This window comes from Corylus avellana, chromosome ca1 (genome assembly GCF_901000735.1).
Source record: "Corylus avellana chromosome ca1, CavTom2PMs-1.0".
Taxonomy (NCBI): domain Eukaryota; kingdom Viridiplantae; phylum Streptophyta; class Magnoliopsida; order Fagales; family Betulaceae; genus Corylus; species Corylus avellana.
Genome location: NC_081541.1, coordinates 4204281 through 4226686, shown reverse-complemented (window position 1 = coordinate 4226686; position 22406 = coordinate 4204281). Strand labels below are relative to the sequence as shown.

The 22406-nt window shown below is 35.3% G+C and overlaps 2 protein-coding genes across 2 annotated transcripts; both read right to left on the bottom strand.

The window, feature by feature from the left end:
• On the bottom strand, positions 1 to 5773 carry LOC132186895 (uncharacterized). The gene is made up of 7 exons (XM_059601011.1): positions 5487 to 5773; positions 5102 to 5203; positions 4810 to 4924; positions 3381 to 3496; positions 2575 to 2763; positions 982 to 1124; positions 1 to 463 (listed from the first exon to the last, which is right to left on the bottom strand). Exons 1-7 carry the CDS (start codon positions 5606 to 5608, stop codon positions 282 to 284), a joined length of 969 nt encoding a protein of 322 aa, XP_059456994.1. The 5' UTR covers positions 5609 to 5773; the 3' UTR covers positions 1 to 281.
• A 4212-nt stretch (positions 5774 to 9985) lies between these two features.
• Positions 9986 to 14415, bottom strand: LOC132181893 (WEB family protein At5g16730, chloroplastic-like). Its single transcript, XM_059595122.1, has 3 exons — positions 13869 to 14415; positions 12955 to 13159; positions 9986 to 12588 (listed from the first exon to the last, which is right to left on the bottom strand). The coding sequence occupies exons 1-3, from the start codon at positions 13883 to 13885 to the stop codon at positions 10282 to 10284; spliced, it is 2529 nt and encodes an 842-aa protein (XP_059451105.1). The 5' UTR covers positions 13886 to 14415; the 3' UTR covers positions 9986 to 10281.
• Positions 14416 to 22406: the final 7991 nt, after the last annotated feature.

The following is a 22406-nucleotide window of genomic DNA, read 5'->3' as shown; positions in this document are numbered from 1 at the left end:
AAAAAAAAAAACTACATTTTCGTATAAATTACAATCCATTTCTTGGTACAATAACTCTGATAAGTACAGTATCCTAACCCATTTTTTAAAAAACTTCTATCCCGAGTGAACTAATGCATCTTTAACTCAATCTCCACTACAATATAGACAATACAACCACAAAGCATAAACAATAATCGAAATGCTACAACAAGAAATACATAGGAACTCAAGGGTATCATAACAAACTCACCTTTTTTCCAATCTGCAGTAATGAAAACTTGCGTTCAGCAGAGGCTTGTTTAGGCGCTCAGTGACAGGGAGACAACTGAAGAAAGCTTGAATTTGCTGACTTTACTTGAATCTTGTGGCTTAAGGAGAACCTCGGTACTCGATCTTACAGTCACTTCCTTCCACTCAGAAGCTGAAGCCCCTTCACTCCGATAATCCCGAGGGGAGTACAAAACTTGAAGTGTCGAGGGGCCTGCAATTGGCCCATGGAAACTTGAATAAATCATAAGATGGTTAAGTGGAAAAATAGTTGAACAGTATATAAAAAGTGTGTGCGCCTGGGTCTGCCATTGTCCTCTGTTATGATTTTCCTTTCTTCTTCTTTTTTCCCCTTTTCGGCAGGTAAAAAGAGGGGAGGGGCAATGTTTGGGTGGCTGACCAGCAGGCGACCTTGCAGGCCAATTTTGAACAGAATACGGCCCAACACTAATTTATGCATCATACAGCTAATTAGGTTTAATAATAATAACAGAAGCAGATAGCAACTGTTACCAGGATTTTAGGGGTAAGGCGCATGCAAGAACTGGTCAACCAATCAAATTTACATACCTGGAAAATCATATGTTCAAGGTTTCAAAACCTCTGTATTCCAAATAACTAACTGTTAAACTATAATGTATAAGATTCACGTTCCTTCCTTAAAAACAGTTTCATATACTCCAGCATAATTGTCCACAAAATAAGGAAAAGTATAGATGCTCGGGAAATTACCAAATCCAAACATGCTCATCTTTTGGATGATCATGCGACTAACTTTTGATCTTCTGATATTTTTCAAAGCATTGATGTCATCTTGCTTCCCTTTGAAGTCCAGAAATTCCCCTAGGACATATTTATTGCCTTTAAGCTCCAACCTGCCGAAATATTAAGAAACAACTGGTTGACAACCATCTAAAAACTGGGTGCCAAATGGAAATATAACCAAGTATTTGCCAACCATTTCATGTAGTCTGTTTCCAGATTAAAACATGTTGGTGATGAAACATACTTAAGAGACTAAGAAATCAATTTTTCTACTCCCCAAACTGTGCCCCTTGCTCTTTTTTATTTATTTTTCCTTGTTTTGGGTTTGTTTCTTTAGAAATCTCAAGCATGGTTTTTAACAGGTTATCCTTTAAATTCACCTCAGATTCTCAGGAAAGGGTCAGATTTTACTCTCATTCCCTGTTAGTATTTTTGTTTGCTCAAATTTAGAACATTAATCATCTTTAATTCTTTAATAATTAAGTGATTCTCGACAGATTGATTGAATTTGACTCTAAATTAGATCTCTTGGCCTATGTACCTTTCACTTCTTTCTATTTTTCTGCTCCTTTCCCATACTTCTTTGTACAAGAATCGGAAATTATAGAGTTGGCATTGCTAAAATTAGAATTATAGCAATGTTAAACTTAAAGAAACCAAATTATTTTAGCCAAATTTTAAGATAGGAGGTATCAACACAAAAAAAAAAAAAAAAAAAAAAAAAGGAAGTTTGACACAGTTCCAACTGGGGATTGCAGCACACTTGAGGGTTGACTTTAGACAATTAAACTAATAACAGAGAAGAGATTATTGTAAAATGGCTTAAACAAAATACAAGATACAGAGAAGAGATTGAGTAAACTATCATTATCTAGATGAGCAAGCCACCTATATAAAGCACAAGATACATAACCAGATACGTTATTCTAGACAGCCAATGTTTTTTTCTTTTCTCTGGACTACCCATACGGTTGACCCAACACTCTTTAGCAACTTACATGGAAAGTCAAGGATGAAAGACAAAGGACTGCAGAAGGATAACAACTACATTAATTTTTAGAATGACCTTTGGCAGGATTTGTAATCAGATTGAGCTCCCATGACAATAAGACATGCTCATACAAACATACACGGTACTGATCATATAACCATATCAATTGCCACGGCCAATTTCCGATCCAAGTGCTTGCCTGACCAAGGTTTGAACACAAGCAGTATCTCATCAAATTTTAACTTCTAGCCAAACTTTTATAAGAATTAACTTATTCGTAATTTTCTAGATCGTGTTTGTTATATCTTGAACTAGAAATCTATTCAACTTGCATATCACTCATTCATTCTTGGTTTTGTCTCTATCAGTCACCATCACATGAATTTTGAGTAATTAAAATAAAACTCCTATCATACATCAAAAGCAAAGGCAGGCTCCAGTATCCTGGCAAATAAGATGTCTCTGGCATACTTTTAATATTATCCACCAAGATTTGACAGCACACACAAAGATATAGGAATATGCAGACAATATATAGATCAAATTTCAAGGCATAGATAGCAACACACCTATCCCATATCGGAGCTGTGGTAAGGACAAAATCAAGCTTTTGATGGATAGACTCTTGCATCTCTTTCTTTCCACCACGAAAGGCACCTTTAATCCAACCAGAAATCATACTTTTTGGTTCTGGTTTCAGTTGTGCCAATTGGTCATAGGTAATGACTTCAGATGAAAAATAGCTTGAATGGATGGTACTACAAGAAAAGAAAAATACATCTATAAACATTTAGCTAATAAACAAATTAAGCTGTAAGAAATTAGTATTAGCAGAAAATTATACAATCACCCAACACTTGAGTATGATAATACTTATTTCCAGGGCTTAACTGGTGAATTAAATTCTAAATTACGTGAGCTTCTTTATGGACCCTTCAATCAGCTTCCAACCTAAACACAACTTCATTTAGAAATTCTGCTAAGACTTTGTAAGCAGCAAATGCTAGCAAAAATGCAAGGCCTTCCGAAAAAAGCAAAAAAAAGATTAATATAAAAATCTTGCTGTCTGTGAACCACACCCAAAAGTCAAAGCCTCTGAAAATCCATCTAGAAAAGCTCAAGAAATGAGCATTAATCACATGTTAACCAACAGCAAAGCAAATTTTCTCACACAAGTTCTTTGGTCAATGAAATTATTAATGGAAAAAATTTATTGCAATAAAGCACAGACCGAATACTGCAGCCAGATCATAAAAGCACTAGTTCCAGGACATTGAGACTTAAAAAATACAAGTGCAAATCAAAATCAATTAAATAGACTGTACATTATAATCATTTTTAGTATACACATCCTCGGGAGAATTTCATTCCATACCGGAGCTTTGGATTAGGCAGTACAACTTTGCAAGAAAAGTATCCTTCTGTAAGTGCAACTCCTCTCTGTTCAAGATATGATTCAAGAATTGAAGCTTGTTTTTTAGTCTCTACCACCTGAAATATTAAAGTTATTGAACCAATTGTAAGCACCTGCTGGACTAACAGGAACCAAAGTTGCATCCTTCTACTGGATTCTCAAACAATTATCAAAAACGAAGGCTTCCCATACAGACTAATATAAAGCAAATAGAGAATGTATACGTAGGGGTTAGATTGGATAGCAAAACTCATACTGCTGGAGCTACCTCTGAAAGCCAAATACTAAAGCTATGCTCCCACAATATCTAAGGCCTTTTGGTTTGGAAAGAAGTGACCGCAATTCTGAAGTGTTGGAAACTTATTTTAGTCTATATTCAGCTTTATCTAAGTTTGACTGTAGTAGCAAGCTATTGGTCTTATGGATGTGAGCCTTATTAGTGACTGGGTCCCTGTACATAACCTTTCGTTTATTTTACTAGTTAAATTAGCAGTTGGTTTTTGGAGTCTAGGACCTATTAGAAAAAGTCTAAAGTGAGTTTATACAAATATAGCATTTTACTCAAAGAATTGGAGATTTGATAGAATTAAGTAATGTGACTTATGGAATGCATGTGTTGCATATCATGATCTTTTTTTCTTTTTTGTTTTTTTATTCTTCTCTACATCCAAACTGTTCGAAGTAAGTTACAGTCTATTTTCACCTCTTTGCAACCCCTAATCAAATCCCTTCTTTACCTTAATAAAACCCTAAATTCCCATAGTATTGTCTAGCCTTTTAGCCACAATATTACTTATCAAATCAGGTTTAAATCCCAACTGTAGCCACTGTCCAAAAACTCCTGCGACCTGCTAGTTATCTATTTCAGCCCTTCTTTTTCTATTCAAGCCTATCTTACAAACAATAAATGAACTGCGAGCCTAAACCATAATCCCAAGCTCTTAAACCTACAACTCTCAAGCCCTAAGCCAACCACGAAGCACATAGACAGACTCCCTAATCCGTACTATGGCACACCTTCAATAGTGTAAAACTATGTAGTTACTGGCTGATTGTATCATCAGCAAAATCAGTTTACGACAACTTTATGTAAAGGTCAAAACACCATTGTATTGTGGCGATATTGCAAATAGGCATAAGGGAGATATATCATTTTCCCATAAATCAATAGTACAATTCAATGAGAAGAAGAGCGATTAATAGATATTAAATGCATCACTACAAGTAGAAAGAACACAAGCGATCCAAATCACTCAAAGTTATCAATAAACAAGTTACAACTACATGCCATAGCATCGGGTAGCTGTGACTCAACATTTTTGGGCACCGTTAACATGATAGACATGCTATAAGAATGCTGGATTCATTCACTTGAAAAAATGTGACTTACAGGATCAGGAAGACGCTCTGTTTTGTGTTTGCTGCCACCTTCACAAACCCAGCTGCCATCCGCACTCACTGATAGAAAACCCGATAAATTCTTAACAGATATCACCACCGCCTCCCTGCAGTAATCAAAAGAAATGAAATTGAAGGACGGAATGAAAATAGTCCTAAATATATAAACCCCTCCTTTAAATTCCCCCTTTGATATACTTGTACTTACCCACGTTTTCTCATCAGACAAACATGGAATAGAAAAATCTTCAGCAAATTCAAGTTCAAAAAGGGGACGATCTTACACTTTGGTAACAAGAACTATGTCGATATTCTGTCGTGTACCGGTGTCGGCGTCTGGAATTCGAAGTCCCACATACACCTTTCCGCCAAAAAGCTTTTCAAGCCTAGAAAATTTTCAAAAAAAAAATTAGGGAGGCGTACGCTATGTTTGTGTGCCGAGAAAATGCAGGAAAGAACGAGGAAAAAAGAAAAAAGAAAATTTCGAACATTGTCCTGTCTGTTGATTCAGCTAGTAATTAACCTAAACAAAAAGTGAAAGAATGAAAGATCAAAAAAAAATAAACATCACACATTTTACTTTTCTCTTCTTTCTCTCGCACTTTCTCAGCAACCAAACAAACCAAAAGATCGAGAAAATTAGAAGTCCTTTTTCATTCAGTTAAATACCTATTTGCCACTGAGAAGAGAGCATTAGCATCAGAGGTTTCCACCTCTAAAACGTCGTCGCTGTAAAAGAAGCACCTGAACAGTCTGTAAGCGATCAGGCCACATATGATCTCTACCCACATGATGTTGCCGCTACTGTTTGGTTCCTCGGAATGTTGGCTTCGCCAGGAGATATCCAAAACAAAATGCTATAACTCAAAAGGAGAGCATATTGAGAAGAGAGATTACAAACATTTCTTTTCTTTTTCTCGGGAAAAACTTTATCGGAAAATGCTTTTTTATTTTCTCTTTCCTCTTTTCTTTTGGTTGGTAACTTGGTAGATTGGTAGATAGGAGTACGTGCGAACGAAACGCGCGTTTCTAGTTTGGTTGACACGGTGCGTGAGCTGAGGGCTGGACCGGGCTCTGTAGAGTTCACACCTCACATGCTTAAGGGCTAAGCAAGAGTAAATTGATTTTGTTTTTTTTTTTTTTAAGGGGAAAAGTCCATATTCATTCATTGATTAAAGGTCACGAGTAAGAGCTCTAATATACAGAGCAAAAAGTTACAAAAGCAAATCATAGCTGAAGCTTAAATTATATACGTCAACAACATACCAATCAATTATTACAAAAGCATCCGTTAACCTATGACTATTCATCAGGTTCAAAATCGTATCTACACCAAAACAGACACATTCCAATGCATAAGTAGCACTTATTCTTCGGCCCTAAAAGCAAAGAACCCTATGCTAAAACTCATCCTCCACGATCCGAAAGCGAGAATAACGTTTACATCTACAACCCAAAGGTGGCAGATCAAAAGAGAGAGGATAAAGACTTAAGCTCCGTTTACTTCGACGTAAAATAGTGGTCAACAGAAAATAGTTTCATTTTGACCGAAAATTCTTCTTTAATTTTTGGAAAGTGGTTTACGGTTTTGAAAACCATAAACCATTTTCCGACTATGAGCATCTAATTCTTAAATCGATAGACCTTGCCAAGACCCGCCCAGAACCTCGCCGGGACTTGACCGGGACCCGCCCGGCCTAACCAGGACTTGCCCGGGACCTGACCGAGACCCTCCCGAAACTTGACCAGGACCTGCTCGAGACCCTCCCGGAACTTGACCGGGACCTGCCCGAGACCCGCCCAAGATCTGACCGGGACCCACCCGGGGACCTGCCCGAGACTTGACTGGGACCCGCCCGGGACCTGACCAAAACTCGTAAAACATACACGTAAATAAAACAGGAAGGAAAAGAACAAATACAAGGAAAAAACGGAAATACAACCAAAGGAAACCAACAATACAGGGAAATAAACAACCGAAAAAGCACACGCTTCGCGGATGACTACAACCGGAAAAAAAAGAAGCCAATCACGCACTCGCCGGAAACCGAAAACGGAAGGGAGCATTGGAAGCTCATCGAGGTGAGGACACGGGAAAAGGCCCATCAGTTGACGATGGGCAGCGAAATAGGCACGAAGGAGATCGACGGCGCACTCAAAGGAGCAGGGGAGGTTTGAGTGAATCCCCAAGAGCAGCAACCACAAAAGAGTACCAAACACAAGCAAAAACAACAGCACATAGCAAAAACAGAAAGAAAACAAACACAACAAAGGCAAAATAAAAAGAAAAGAGAGATTACAAACAGAATAAAAGCATAAAACAAGAAACCCAAAACAATTACCACGTCGGAGAGGAAGGTTGCTGTGGGAAAACTGGCTAAAACGCGAGGAAACAGCCGCGGTAGGGGGCGATGGACCTGGACGAAGCCAGAGAGAAACGAAGGTGGGGCGCATGACGACGTGGGACCGGCAATGGAGGGAAGATCGGGCGTAGACCGGCCTATCCAAAAACTTAACTCAAAAAAGGGGCGGAAAGGAAATGAGAGAAAGAAATCGCCCAAAGAGCTAGGGACATAAGATGAATAGGCTAGCTCTTGAAAAAAAGAGGCCGCGCGCGCGGGTGGGGGGAAAGAAGAGGATGAGGGGGAGGAGGGGGGAGGGGGAGAACCTCTGCTCCCCACCCTTTAACGGCACTCTCTGCTAGAGATGATGGAACCTTAGCATAGAGAGCAAATTGATTTTGTATTGCAACCGATTGATGTGACGTTTTAAAGTGACATTTCATATTAGTCACTTATAAAATTAAGGAGAAACTTCATAAACGATCGCTGAACTACGACATGATTTGAAAAGATCTCTCCAAATTTTAAAACTTCTCAATTTTACCATCTGAGCTTTCAATTTGATACAATCTACCTCTCTCCGTCAGTTTGTGGACGTTAAAAGTGATGAAATAACCTTTATACCCCTCAACATTTTATAAAATTTCAAATCTACCCTTAATTTCAAATTAAAAAAAAAAATAAAAAATTGAAGGGTAATTTGGTCTTTTTAGTGGCTTCCGTTAGGGTTTAACGGAAAAAATTGGTGAAGGGAGGTCAACTGCATCAAATTGAAAATTCATGGGGTGAAATTGAAAGTTTTTAAAATTTGAGGAAGGCTTCTCAAAACGCATGATAGTTCAAGGGTCCTAAGTGAAATTATCCATAAAATTAAAATAAAAGTCATTTCAAATATTTAAAGTCAGTTGATATAAAATGAGTGTGAAGCGTTACACGGTGTCTTTATGATTGTATTTCAAGTGTTGTATTTTGTTTATTCTTTGAATTTATGAATGAATTTGACGCTTTTGATGGAATTTTGGTTTGAACGTAAAGAAACTCATAATGGAAATTGTAGAATTGTTGGAGTGTATGTAATATGATGGATGGATTAGTAGAATAAAATGGTTTGATGAAGGTGATTTAGAGTAACAAATAGACTTGACTTAATTCGACGTAGTCCACCTCCAAGAAAATAGAGAGAAGAAGATGAATTCCAAGATAGTACTTGCTAGTTTGCTACCGTATTTCATTGATTTTTTTTTTTTTTTTTTTTGTTTCAATATATTTTTACAACACTATTCAATTGGACAAGTTACACCCTACCCGACACAAGACAAAGCCCAACATACAAACAAAATTGCTACTAAAATTACAAAGTAAATGGCCCATTAATATATGCATTTTAAAAATATATACAAAAAAAAATACATACATTTTGAACACATGTCCGTTCAATATATTGGGTTCAACGATTATGTCCTTTGTATTATTGATATAGATTTTCAGTCCTCACAACACCACTAATATTCACCAAAAAATGAATAGAAAAAAAAAGAAAAAAGAAAAAGAATTAGATTACATTGGAATTATTATTGTTTTTAAATAGCTTTTATCTAAATTTAAATTTAATAAAATATTTTAAAAAGTTTAACTTTTCCACTAAAAACAGATTGACCTACTAAAATAACACTTTTGTTCACTTTCTGAAATAAGTGAGGCATGTGGGAGTTTCTACTTTCTAGGCAGCTATTGTCTTCAAACAGCACTAGCAAGAGTTTGTGTACTCATCCCGAGAAGCATGTCCCTATCTTTTTGACCCCAATAGACGTTTGACGTAGAAAGTTCATTTGAAATTTGTTGCCATATTTGATACGTTGAAATTGCTAACAATTTGAGTGAAAAATACGAGAGAATTTTTATGGGATTCACTCGTTTGAATAAGTAGTTGAATAGCCCAAGTATTTATGAGATTCACTCGTTTGAATAAGTAGTTGAATAGTCCAAGTAGTTCTCGAATTGCTATCAATTTGGAGATCTTAATCTATATTTGGGCACTTTCTTTAGCTTATTCCACACCTAATGTTTTACCCGGTGAATCTAGATCTCCTACAATAGTTTTGAATGTTTAGTATTTTTTTGTTATTTGTTAATGTTTTTGTTTTAAAAAAGATAAATAAAAAGGAGAAAGAAAGAAAGAAAATATAATATTATCAGACAAATTCATTGGGGGTGCTAATCTAAGTCTCACCCACCGGCTACTATGCATTATTTAGACGCATTGGGGTCACTGTCATGCATGTGTGGTGGAGCTAACACATGCTTCAGTAACACACTTCTATGGCTGACCATAATCCACCAAAAACAGTGGTAAACATTTCCTATGCTCCAAACACTTGGGATTCACCACTACTTACTGAACAAGCAATCTCATGCACCAATAAGAGCCAATCAGCCATTAAGCCAATTCATGGAAATGCCGAGACAAAACAAAGTTGGTGGAATATCTCAATCATGTTAGGAATATAGGAGGCACTCATGATTGTTTCACACCACAGCAACTAATAGGAACTCTTTCATATTTCTCAAAATCCTTTCCATATGTGCAATTTCTGGCATCTTGAGCTTAAGAGATTTTGCATTTGCAAAGTAAAAGGATGTTGTGTTCTTCACCATGTCATGATGTTAATCACACGGGAGGTGGAGGCGGATGTTGCCCAAAAGACACAATTTTGCATTTACAAGAAGGGATTTTCTATGCAGTAATGAAGTTTAAACTTTGCAACGATTAACAATGATATATGATACATCCATTTAGAATAGACAAAGGATGGCAGCACATCAAGATACAACTTCAAATTACCACTCCTTTCAATAAGATCTAGAGATGAACGGCAATGAACACAATGAAAATGAAATAGAATACCCATCACATACAAAGATACTGTCACAAATGGGGAATCGCATTTGTAAAAAAGAAAAAAGAAAGGAAAGACTAAAGATAATACAAGCCTCTTCATTTCTTTAACCTATTCTGTTTTTTGGATGCAAAAACAATGAAGCAAACACATTTAGTTGCAAAATAATACCAAATATACCTGCCTGCTAGTAGGGCACATGTTAGGCCAAACTGGTCTATTTCTCTACTTCTGGTTGCTGGCGCTCTTCTTCTTGAGCAGGCTTCCAAACTTTCCAAGCAAAGGTTTCTTCTTCTTCTTCTGTTGTTGCTGCTTTGATGGTGGGCTTCCACTATCATCAATGTTTTCTGTAGAAGATACCCCATTTATCTGATCGAAGCTCTCACCACCCCCCACCTTTGAGTCCACTTCCTCTTCAAAGGATTCCTGCTCTGCCTCCCTGTCTGGCGAAAATTCTTTCTTTTCAATTTTGCAGCTTTCCCACATCTTGTATTCAACTTCGACCGAGTCATCTTCTTTTTCGTCCTTCAGTTTTCCGTTCACATTCTCAATTTTGGCAGAACCCATTTTTTCAGCCTCATCAGTCAACAAATTATTATCTACCTGTAAGTTTTCTTTTCTGGGTTCCTCACACTGCTGTAGTGGAAGCTCAATTTTAGGTTTGTCTTCTCTTGCATGTCCATTCTCTTCAGAGAACTCAACCACCTTTGGAAGCAAATCATAGTCCTTTTCACTGTCTGAAAGATCACCATTTTCTTCAGTTTGCTTTTTGGCCATAGCTTCTTCAAGCAATTTAGATAACTCTTCAACTTTCGTAAGAGAAACAGCTTCCCTAGCTCGGAGCTCCTCATTTTCATGAATTATACCCTGCAACTCATTTTCTTTGTCCAACAAACTTTCTTTCAATTTCATGCTCTCAGCCTTTTCTTTCCCTAGAGCTTCCTGCAAATGAATTACCTCAGCTTCAACTTCCTGTAGGCTTTCCTTCAGCTGAGCTTCTTCCTCCTTGCCTGCGCAAGCTTCTTCCTGGGTTTGCTTGAGCAAATTTACCAGCCTATTTATTTCCTTTTCCTGAGAAGAGTTATCTTCTTCTGATTGCTTTACACAATCCACCAAATGAAGTTCTTTTTGCTCCCACTCAGCCTTGGAGTTTTCAAACTCATTCTTGGATTGTTGAATTGTATTTGTAAGAAGATGAATCTCATGTTTTGCATCATCAAGCATGTTTTCATACTTCTCATTCGTTGCTTTCAAGACTAATTTTAGATCTTCTATCTGGGTCTCATAGTTTTCATGCTCACCTTGACTGGACAATAGCTTTTCTTTGGCTTCTCTTGCTTCTGCAGAGACCTCATGCAAGGCTGAAGCTAAACTTTCCATTGCTTTCTTGCTCTTCTCTTCTTCATCCCTTGAATTTTCCAATTCATTGATTAGATTATTTTTCTCTTCTAATAGGGTCTGGACACTAGAAGCTGCAAGCTTCTCGTTGTTCAGAGCCTGGGCTTTCTCCTCCTTCACAGTTTCAAGCTCAGACTCTAAAGACTCAACCTTTTTGGCTATTTCTGAACTTTCTTCCCTGGCCATATCCAGACGGCGTTCTGATTCCTCAAGATCCCCTTTCTGTCTTCCGATTGTAATTTCCAACAACCCCACCTTCTCTTTCAGAGAAACAACTTCAGATTCTGCATCATGCAATAAATCATTGTTTCCCTCTAGTTGTTTCATGACTGAATTTAAAGATTCTGATGCAGATCTCTCCAACTTATTTGCTTCCTCAACCTGCATCTCTAATTCCTCAACCCTGTTTTTCCACTCCTCCACTAGATTTCGTGCATAAGAATCAGACATCTTTGCGGCTTCTAGCTCAACATTAAGCTGTTCAATGGACGCCTCTTTTTCTACCAACTTCTCCTCCACAGCTTTCCCTTTCTCGAGTTCTTGTTTCAAAGAGTCTATCTCAGACTGAAGCTTCAACACCATCTTGTTGTTTTCACTGGCCTCAGTTTCAAGCTTTGAATCAAGTAAGGCCTTCAATCGGGTCAACTCAGATGAGAGAACTTCCACTTTCTCAGCATGAATCTCAGCAATCTTAGTTGCATCATCAGCATGGCTCAGTGCCTGGTTCTTTGCGTCAGATGTCATGGTCAGTTCCTGCTTCAGCCTTTGGAGCTCCTGAGTGGTAGAGAGAAGAGCAGCCACATCTAAACCATGTTGTTTCCTCACATCTTCAAGCTCTTTCTGCCATTCCCCTTCCTTCTTCTGGGCTGCCTCAATTCCTGCCTGTTCCAACTCAACAGCCCGGAACTTCTCAACCTCTGAATCATCCTCAGCTCGCTTTTGAGCCACCAAAGCCTCCCTGAGCTTCTCATTCGCTTCTTCAGCAACTTTTTGCGCTTCTTTTAATTCATCAATGGCTTTCACCTTCTCTTTCTCAGCCAAAGCTATCTGTTCCTTTGCTTTCTTTAGATCTTCCTGGACAAGATTCAACTGCACCTGTAATTCTGATCCCTTTGCAATTCGTGTAGGTTGTTTCTGAAAATCAAGATCAATTAACAATGCATATCAAAATTCACATCACTCATCCCAAAATGCATAAAACAGGGAGCATCTCCATTTCGAGGAATAAACAAACTGACAATGCAATGAATTTCACATTTGAAAGTCCATTAACAGAACCGCTTCCTTAACTGTTCATTAAAGAACAGCACAAGGAAACTTTCCAGGATTTAATTTTTCAGTTCTATCTACAGAAATAATCACGGATGACATCTGCAATAATTTTCTGTTCTCATTTTCGAAGCTTTCGCAAGGTCAAAATCCCAACTTTTGAAACCGAACAAAACATGCCCTAAATAAATGAAAGACAAATAGCATTTGAAGTGCGTTTGTAATGCTTACTTCAGGTGGGGTAGCAAGTTTTGGTGATCTACGCTCAATGGTGGGCTTGGAAGTAACTGATCGCGGGGACCGATCAACTGAAAGGCGAGAATTTTGCAAAGGAGAGGGTGAATCAGATTCTGATTTAGCCACTCCCCTGCTGGTTGGTCTACTAACCCTTGGAGTTGCCGGTGATGCTTTGTGAGGAGTTTCAGATAAGGTAGACCTGTTCAAGTGCAAAGCCTCATAAATATAACGCCACATCAAGAATCCACTGAATGATAAAGGCAATGCAACATACATAGACATAAATGTCCAAGAAACACAAATGGAAATTAAAAAAAAAAAAAAAAAAAGATGGATCTAAGCCAAAAAAAAAAAAAGGAACTTTGTACAGAAACACACAGCAAATAAAACTCAAACGACAACATATAAGCACAAAAACACGCAGAGAGTAAGATTAAAAGTCAATTACATGTGATGGTCAGGGCATAAATTGTTCAAAGACAGATCCAACTAAATAAGTATAGCATACAGGAAAAAACATCAATGAGTCAAGATCAAAATTAAGAACCGAGAAAATGAACAAAACCCATTCCCAAAACCAAGTCAGAAAGTGTGAAGGATGAGGGAGAGAAACGCACGATAGAGAAAGAAATTCACCCAAAATTGAAGCAAGAGAGAAAACCCAAAAGAGATCATAAAGAACAGATCCAACCCACTAAACTTCCAAACAAGAACCGCAAAAAAAAAAACTGAAATTGATAACACCCACTAATTAATCTTCTAAATACATAAGATAAAGCAGTGCATAAATTAACATAAAGAAAAAACAAAAACAAAAAAAACCCAACTCAGATCTCTAAAAATTGGCATAAAAAGAGCAGTTTTGGAGTGAGAAAATTCATGAGAGATAAAGGGTTAAGTGAACTTACTTGGATTTGGATGACATGATTGTGGTGGTGGTGAGATTGTTTGTTGTAGAAGAGAAAGTGAGAAACAAGTGGGTTGCGTTGGATAGAGTATGATGGCTGCTAAAATGCTGACATTGTAAGAGAACGTGCGATGTTTCAGATCAGCACAATATTAATATAATCCGTTTCCTTGTTTCTGATACAACATGTGGAGAAGAAGTAGATGAAGGTGAACAGGCTGAAGAAGTGAATGAAACTGCAACAAGTAGAAGAAGAAGAATAAAGGAATTTACAGAACAGAAGCCCAAATTATTTGGGTAAGTTTTCCTGTCTCTTAAGTGGCCACACAGACAGACAGACTCACTTGTACCCTCTCTCTCCCTCTCCCCCCCTCTCTCTCTCTCTCTCTCCGTATTTTCAGGTTCAAGGGCATGTGAATGTACAAAAGTAGCCCCTGGCTGTGTCTTTAATCTGTCAAAGCTACTGGTAAAGCTTTTTCAGAGGCGCAAAAAAAAAAAAAAAGGGACCATGGATGTCTACGAAGCTGACCCAGCCTTTGCTTTTTCAGGGAAGGAGATAATAGAGTCGTGGGGATTTCATTTCTCAAGGATGCCTGTAGCACATTTTACAAAATAACATATCTTTTAAAATATATTTTTATTTTTATTTATTTATTTTTGTCTTTCTTCAATTATTTAATGATATTTTGAATATTTATAGTATATTTCCTTTTGAAATTTATTGGATTTTTTTTCCTAAAAAGTTTCGTGGGCTCAAAAAGTATTAAAGCAACTTCAAATTTCCTTAGCCATAATTGTTAATGATTTTGGTTCCCAACTTTTATTTTTTGTTTTCTTTTTATAAAAAAAAAAAAAAAAACTTTTATTTTCAAAAAAAAAAAACTTTTATTTTTTGTTTTCAAGTTAAATGCATTAACAAACAATCACATCGTAATAAAAAAAAATAATCTTCAAAACACATTAACAAATATGGATTAGGATACTTTCAAATTTTTTTTTTTTCAAATTTGAGATTCTTTTATTATTAAATCCTAATCATGTTGTTTACAAGAGGTAGTTCAACCGACTGGGACTACGTCTAATAAAGCGGAGGTTAGTTATTAGTTTATTTTGTGTGACAGTTGACACGTTGTGGATTGTTAAATTTAAAGCATGGCTAAAATTTAATAATAAGATAATCTCAAATTTGAAAGGATCCTAAACCAACAAACATGGATACCCTCATACCCACCAAGCTTTAAAACAGTTTTAGTTGCTAATATGATTATTGGGTTGACATATAATTCATGAAGTTGGTAATCAATTAACAAGTATTATGCCTTCAATATTGCATGACTTTATAGCCAATTATCTGTATATTTTACAATATCCTCAGCATTCTCATATATAATATATGTCGTCCATTGGATTTTGCATTAATAAATTGTTGGGATAATCATTCTGGTTACCAATCAATGCCCTAGAGTCCATTTGAGGGAAAGACAACAAGATAAATAATTTTAAGATAAAAATAATTAGGCCCCTCTCAGTAGGAAATTAAAGTTGTTTAAAATAATCTCCCTTTCCTTTAAGATATAGTTGGGTTTGAATATGACAGCTTGGTCCACGTAGTAATGCGTTTGTGGGATTCACATGTTAAAATATGAAGTCATACGTAGCCCACCAGAAGAAGAATAAAAAAGGTTAAATCATGAGCAAAATACTTGGCCATGAAGAAATCTTCATGGGAGATAGATATCTAACACATTTTTCATATTATTTTTTAATTAGTTTGAGCTTTTGGAATAATTTGTGACTAATCGTGGTATTAGAGTGCTCTAACTCCTACCATTACCCAACACATGAAACATCTAAATCATTCAATTCATCTATTTATTAACCTTTGATTAATTTGCCAAGGTTTTAAATCGCAATTTATTCTAAAACTGAAAGAAAAAAAAATCATTTAATTAATATTTTAAAACTCCCACTTACCCAACACGTGAAACATGTTAAATATATATCCGCTCTCATCTTAAAACCTTTGTCATAATACCATGTTAAGTAACCGTTGATCCCAAAAGTTAAAAATTCAAAATAATAATTTAATCATTTGACTAATATTCTAAAGGACATCTTTTCTATACCAATAAACAAAATGATAAATTGTTAAATTCTAGTGGGTTTACATGGCGTAATAAGAAGGAATGTTTCATTAGACATGGCACAAAGAAGAGCTTTAGGAGGGTGTGAAGCTGACTAGAAACCAGCCAGCCTTCACTTTCCTTGTAGCCTTGAAGGTGTCGCAAATGATTGAAATAATGCGATGATATTAGGTGGGACTTTTTCTTGAGAAGTTTGCAACACAAAATTTAAGCTTCGAAAGCTCTTTTGGTGACATTTCTTGAGCAAGTTTTGGTCACCACTCTCATTTAGCTCATCATCAATTTAGATGGTTCGTCCTTTTTGGTCAGATTAGATTCATCCATTAGAGTTTTATCTTTTCTTCCAATTTCAACTTACTATATAATCCTACTATTCATTAAAAAAAAAAAAAAAAAAAAAACCCAAACCATGACCGAACTGGAACTCTTCGAAACCCCTAACAAGAGAGGGCCACTATAGGGCTATAACACATTGGTCTCATACTGGGACGGAGAGTTGTCTATATAGAAAGATATTCATGAGTGATACTAAGCGTTATAAGTGATTTTATGTAAACTCTAAATTGACTAGTTATTTTAGAGTGATAATGCAAATATGATTAGCGTTTTTACCTGGATCGTTCTAAAGGCTCGCATGCTCGAATAGATTGAGACGAACAGGTAAACGCTATTGAAACCCTTTCTTAGCTAGCTACCCGAATTAACAGCAATTCAAGCAACCAATTGCAGGGATCTCGGTCCATTGAATCCTACAAAATATTCCTTCGAGCCACTACTATTAAGCTAGCTCTTGCATGTATATAACAAGAGAATTAAAAGCTACCCAAATCAAAAAGAAAACTAAGATCTAACTAAAATCCTCACGACTCTAGACGAAAATAGTGTGCATCAACCTTAAGAGCATTCATAATGAAAGAGTCAAATTTTTATGCAAAATGACTATTCAAAACTTATTTTATCTAGTTTAGCTAATGAATTTTTAAATACATTCTACATTCGATTAGCTATATTTTTATCTATATCATTAAAAAAAAAATTTATAAGGATTGTATTTTTCCTAAATATCCTATTTTTCAACTTTTGGGAAAAAAGAGATGTAGAGAAAGAAATAGTAGGAGAAAATTTTGTAAAAAGAGAGATGTGGAAGAGAAATAGAAGGAGAAAATTTTGGGAAAAGAGAAAACGGGTGAGAGAAACAATAAAAAAATGAAACGACTCATGAGAAAAGTACCGCTACATGCAACATATATTTTTGGCTAATCTAATAAAATATCTATTTTGCTTTTTTTTTCTTCTTTTTTTTGGCTAATCCAATGTAGTGAGTTTTTTACAAATCTGATTAGCCATTTTAGATAAAAGTACAATTTAGTTCCTTCATTGGAAATGCTCTAACGGTGAAGTTAGCTAAAAATATAAATCTAATATTGATATTAATTTTTTTTTTTTAAAACAAAAACATATTAAATAAGTGAATGGCATTACTTTTATGTTTTTAAACCTAAAAACACTCTTTTTTCTTCTCTCAAAATACCTAACTTTTTTTAAATGTGGACCCCAATAAATTTTATTTTTATTTTTATATGATATCAAAACAATTTTTGGGACCAAAATTATAAAAACATTTTTCAAAACCAATATCAAACATGAAGAATTAATGTCATGTCCTTGATCTGATCGACAGACTGACTGGTACCAATCTCATGTCCTTGATGATGGTGTCTTATAATAAGACGTTTGAGAATAAATTATCCTCTTCTTTTGATAGAAACCCTCAACAAAAGAAGAGAAACCCTCAACAATCATAATTCATAAGGAACTCAAAGAATAATAACAGAAAATAAAAACTAAAAAAATAGTCGGATTACGACAAAGTATAATTCAAAGAAAATGAATCTAGAGATAACAACTTTTGACTATGGATGTCCTTGAATCTTTATCAGGGTTGCCTATCAAACTCAACTAAAAAGAGCTGTTGTCTTCAAGATGTTGGCATAAAGTTTGGACAGGAATTAAGTCTATGTGGGTTAAGAAAAAACACATATTTTTAATAGTTTTATTAAAAGGTTATGTGCCTGTCACACATTAATTAAAAAATGATGTATTTTTTATATGTTAAAAGACATCTGAGAAATTTATAGAGTGAGATCCGATTTGGAGGAAAGTCTGATTGTTAATCACTTTTGGGGGAGTGATTTTAGTTTTTGGTGTAAAACAGTATTATTTTTTTAGTGTTTTGGGTTAAATTGTTTGTTAATATTTGAGTAAAGTCTACTTAACCCCCTCAAATTACCACCTCAATGACAATTTATCTCCTAAATTATTAATTGCGACAATTTACCTTCCAAATTATCAAAACAATGACAATGTACCATCAAATGCTAGCAAAATGACAGAATTACCCCTATAGAATTTTCAATCAGACAAAAATACTTTTAAAATTTTAAAAAAATTAAATTTTATTATTGTTGTTTTTATTTTAGTAAGAGTAATTTCGTCATTTTGTTAAAATTATGAGTACATTATTATTGCTTTGGTAGTTTGTAGGGTAAATTGTCGCAATTGATAGTTTGAGTAGTAAATTGTCATTGGAATGATAGTTTGAGGGGGTAAAGTTCACTTTACCCTTAATATTTTTATTTTAATATATATATATATATATATATATATATATATATATATAACAAACCAAACCTAAATCTTCACCCCAGTCACATCTATTTAAATGAAAAAATTTCACAATTTATAGGACAAAACCAGTGATCTAAATTAATTATTTCCAAGTACTCTAAGTTTGGACCATCAATTTATAAAGTGGAGCAAAGATCATAATTGCCCAAAAAAGGTGTAAAAATTTAGCTGCAACTCCATGGATTGGGAAGGGACTTAAACAGAAAAGTCTTGTGTGGCCTAAAAACTTGTGGTGGGTAATGCAAATTAATTGCATTGGTACCTTAAATTTTCGTAAATGTGCATTAATTACATCAAATAATCCAACTAAAGTTCTCCTACTCTGTTTTTGTTCAAAACAGGATTCTCGAAGTATGTATTTTGTTTGAATATTAATTAAATATTAAATTTACCATTTTTTATCGACTTAAGTTATAGATTGATTTTTTTCTTGAACTGGGTTAAAAGAAATTCTTTCGATCCATCTATTAAATAAAAATATATCCAAAATGCATATGAGATTAGAAGAATTTCTTCAAATCCAGATTTGTTTAACATGGTATTAGAGTATAGGTATTGGTTGGAACCTTGGTTCCATAGTTGAGTGAATGTGAGTGCTAAATATTAATCAAATGATTAACTTTATCATTTATAATAAGTTTAAACTTCTTAGATAAGCGATGGTTTAATATATTTCGTAATTTAAAAATAACAAAAGATAGATTTTTTCAGTCAAATTGTCTAAATAAAAAGATAATCAATTGTAATTGTACCCATAAAACAGGGCCAACAGGCAACACCACAATTGAGTCTCCGTCAAGTTTGGTGCAAAGGACCAAAATGAAAATGAGAATTAAAAGTGTTTAACATTTAAAGCCATTGAATGTCTCAGAAACAATGATCCATTGAATGGCAAAGTGGCTGGAAGGGAAGAGACCCCCACAATGGAAAGCAAAAGCATGGTTTGTTAGATGTAGGAAAGCAATCTTTGATAACTTGACCTAACCTTTTTGTAACCACTCCACCTAAAAACCTGTTGTCCCTGCAACAAACGTACACAAAAGATTTCATGATTGGACTGCAGCCTACATTGCATACATTACATTTGTCTTGTTACTGTCTTCTCAGCTTTCATCTTTGCTTCGTATGTTTGTTTTTCCTGTGGATGCATATTCTTACAATTTCTTTCTTGTCCTAAAAAGATTGGCACAGAAAATTGTAGGGGAGAGAGAGAGAGCTATCTCACCCAGCCGGACAGGCCCTTGAGTAGGTCTGTTGTATTCCGGCAAGAAAGCTCCCTCTCATAAACTCGTACTCAAAAAAAGAGTAGGCAAAAAATAATAACAGTCTGTTTTTTCATTAGCTTAGTTTAAGCTCAATAAAAATGAAGTTCATCTTCAATTAGGCTAGGACTAGCCATAGCGTACTGAGTAGGACAACATTTGGACACATTTGTTTAATAAAGGATATAAATCCTGTGTGTCATGAGTAATGTTGCATTATGCATCATCAAACCACCATTGGGCCACGTGCTGGGACCCCCCCGAAAGCAATCGGTCCGACGCTTTCGGGTGGTCCACGTGTTGCTCGATCATGGCTTCCTCCCCCTAACCAAACCAATGCATTTTATAGTAAGACTTTTATTACCTTAAAGTTTATTGTGATTTTTAAAATTATTATTTAATTAAAATTTAATAGTAATTTATTTTAAATGAGTTAGAGTAACAATTATAATACTCTCAAATGATTTCTCAATATTTGATTGCATTTCTCTTTGGATGGTTACTGTTACATTTAAATATCCTTAGCGGGAGTCCCAGAAATGTTGGATATTTCATCATTGAAGGTAAAAGAGATTACCCAACATATATATAATATCTTGAAAGCATATACCATATACCATGAGAATTTTGATGAGAGATGTTCTATTGAGAGGAATATCTGCCAATACAAATGTCCATTTTGGGATCATATTGTTTTACATATGAATTGAACCCTATTATGATACATTTTGTTCATCAATCCTTCTAAGAGACTTTTAAACTTCCCATTATTTTTCTGTACTTCTATCACTTTACCTGTAATTCAATTTCAGTACACTGAGGTGAGGTGGTTGATTGGGTAGCAACTATTTTTTTTTTTTTTTTAATGGGAAAATTACATATATGTAACGTCCTGTTTTCAAGTGGTATGATATTATCCGTTTCGGGTCAAGCCCGCACAGTTTTATTGTTGGGTTTATCTTAAAATGTCTCATACAATTTAGAGAGAGTATGTTCTATATAAGCACATCTGATTTCTTACACTAGGTAATGTAAGACACCACAATCACTCCATCTGGGAACCCAGCGTCCTCGCTAACGACTCTCATGAGCTTGTACATGTTCCCCTCATCTCAGGTTATTTGGCTCTGATACCATATGTAACACCCCGCTTTCAAATAGTATGATATTATCTGCTTTAAGCCAAGTCCGTACGATTTTATTATTACCCCAAAAAGCCTCATACAATTTAGAGAAAGTATGCTTTATATAAGCACATTCATTTTCTTACACCAAGCAATATAAGACATCACAATCACCCATTATTGGGATCCAGCGTCTTTGTTAACGATTCTCATGGGCTTGTGCGTGTTCCCCTCATCTTAGGCTGTTCGGCTCTGATATCATATGTAACACTCTGCCTTCAAGTAATATGATATTGTCGGTTTTGAGCCAAACCCGCTTAATTTTATTATTGGATATACCTAAAAGGTTCATACCATTTAAAAAAGTATGCTACACATTTCTTTCTTGTGCCGAGACTACATTTACCCTTCAAAATAACACTTAATTTTCTTGTGAATCCATCAAACTACCCAAAGTACTTTAAAAAGAAAAAAAAAAGGTTTAAATAAAATAGACGAAAATAGACAGTGTAATATAAATGCTTCGAAAGGCTTTAAAAAAATAAACCTTTTAACTAAAACAAATATGGCTCTGCATTGGCCACAGCTCTAGCCTCTGCACACTATCAGCCTTAGTCTTGCATTTGGATCCTCGGCATTCAATCCTTGTTATTGCAGGGCACTAGTCCAAACTGACCGGAGAGGATTACAGTCCCTCTATGTCATGCCAATTCATGAGAATAAAAAAAATAAAAAAAATCAAAGTGTATGTCCCTTTCGAGTTTCGACCAATAAAATAAAAGTAATTAATAGAAACCAAAAAATGACAGAAGACAACGTGATAATGGTAATGACTTGTGAATGATTGTGAGCGTTGCTTTAAAAAACTGATTTCCTTCCACATTTTTTTTTTTTTTTTGTTTTTTTTTTTTGGTATGAGGATATTGCCTATGGTTTAATAGCTTATCCTCTAACTGTTTTCTAACTTCAGTTTGAAAAAGACATGTTTTTTTAATTACATTAATAAATAATTTAAAATACCAAATACTTTTTATAAAACTTTTTACACCTTCTTTCAGTAATATTTTGACAAAAATTTTACAAAAATAATAGCTAACATTTTTTTTTTTTTTTTTTTAAGAAAAGAAAAAAAATCAAAGTGGTGTAATAAATAAATAGTGATTAAGCTGGCTTATCCAACCCAACCACAACTACGGTTGTAGATGGCTCGCAGCCACCCATATTCCTGAAAGAGATGGTGGATGCCTGGATGGCAGCCGCTGCCTAACAAAGGGTAGCCGTAAGCTACTGATTTTATTTTTTATTTTTTGACATGTTCACA

What these genes read in the sequence shown, in the direction of transcription:
- LOC132186895 (XM_059601011.1), bottom strand. Translation starts at nt 5,608, where the DNA reads ATGTGGGTAGAGATCATATGTGGCCTGATCGCTTACAGACTGTTCAGG. An exon ending in ATAGTTCTTGTTACCAAAGT is followed by an intron (nt 4,925 to 5,101) that starts GTAAGATCGTCC and finishes TGATTACTGCAG; the next exon opens with GGAGGCGGTGGTGATATCTG. An exon ending in CAGAGCGTCTTCCTGATCCT is followed by an intron (nt 3,497 to 4,809) that starts GTAAGTCACATT and finishes TTAATATTTCAG; the next exon opens with GTGGTAGAGACTAAAAAACA.
- LOC132181893 (XM_059595122.1), bottom strand. An exon ending in AACTTGCTACCCCACCTGAA is followed by an intron (nt 12,589 to 12,954) that starts GTAAGCATTACA and finishes CTTGATTTTCAG; the next exon opens with AAACAACCTACACGAATTGC.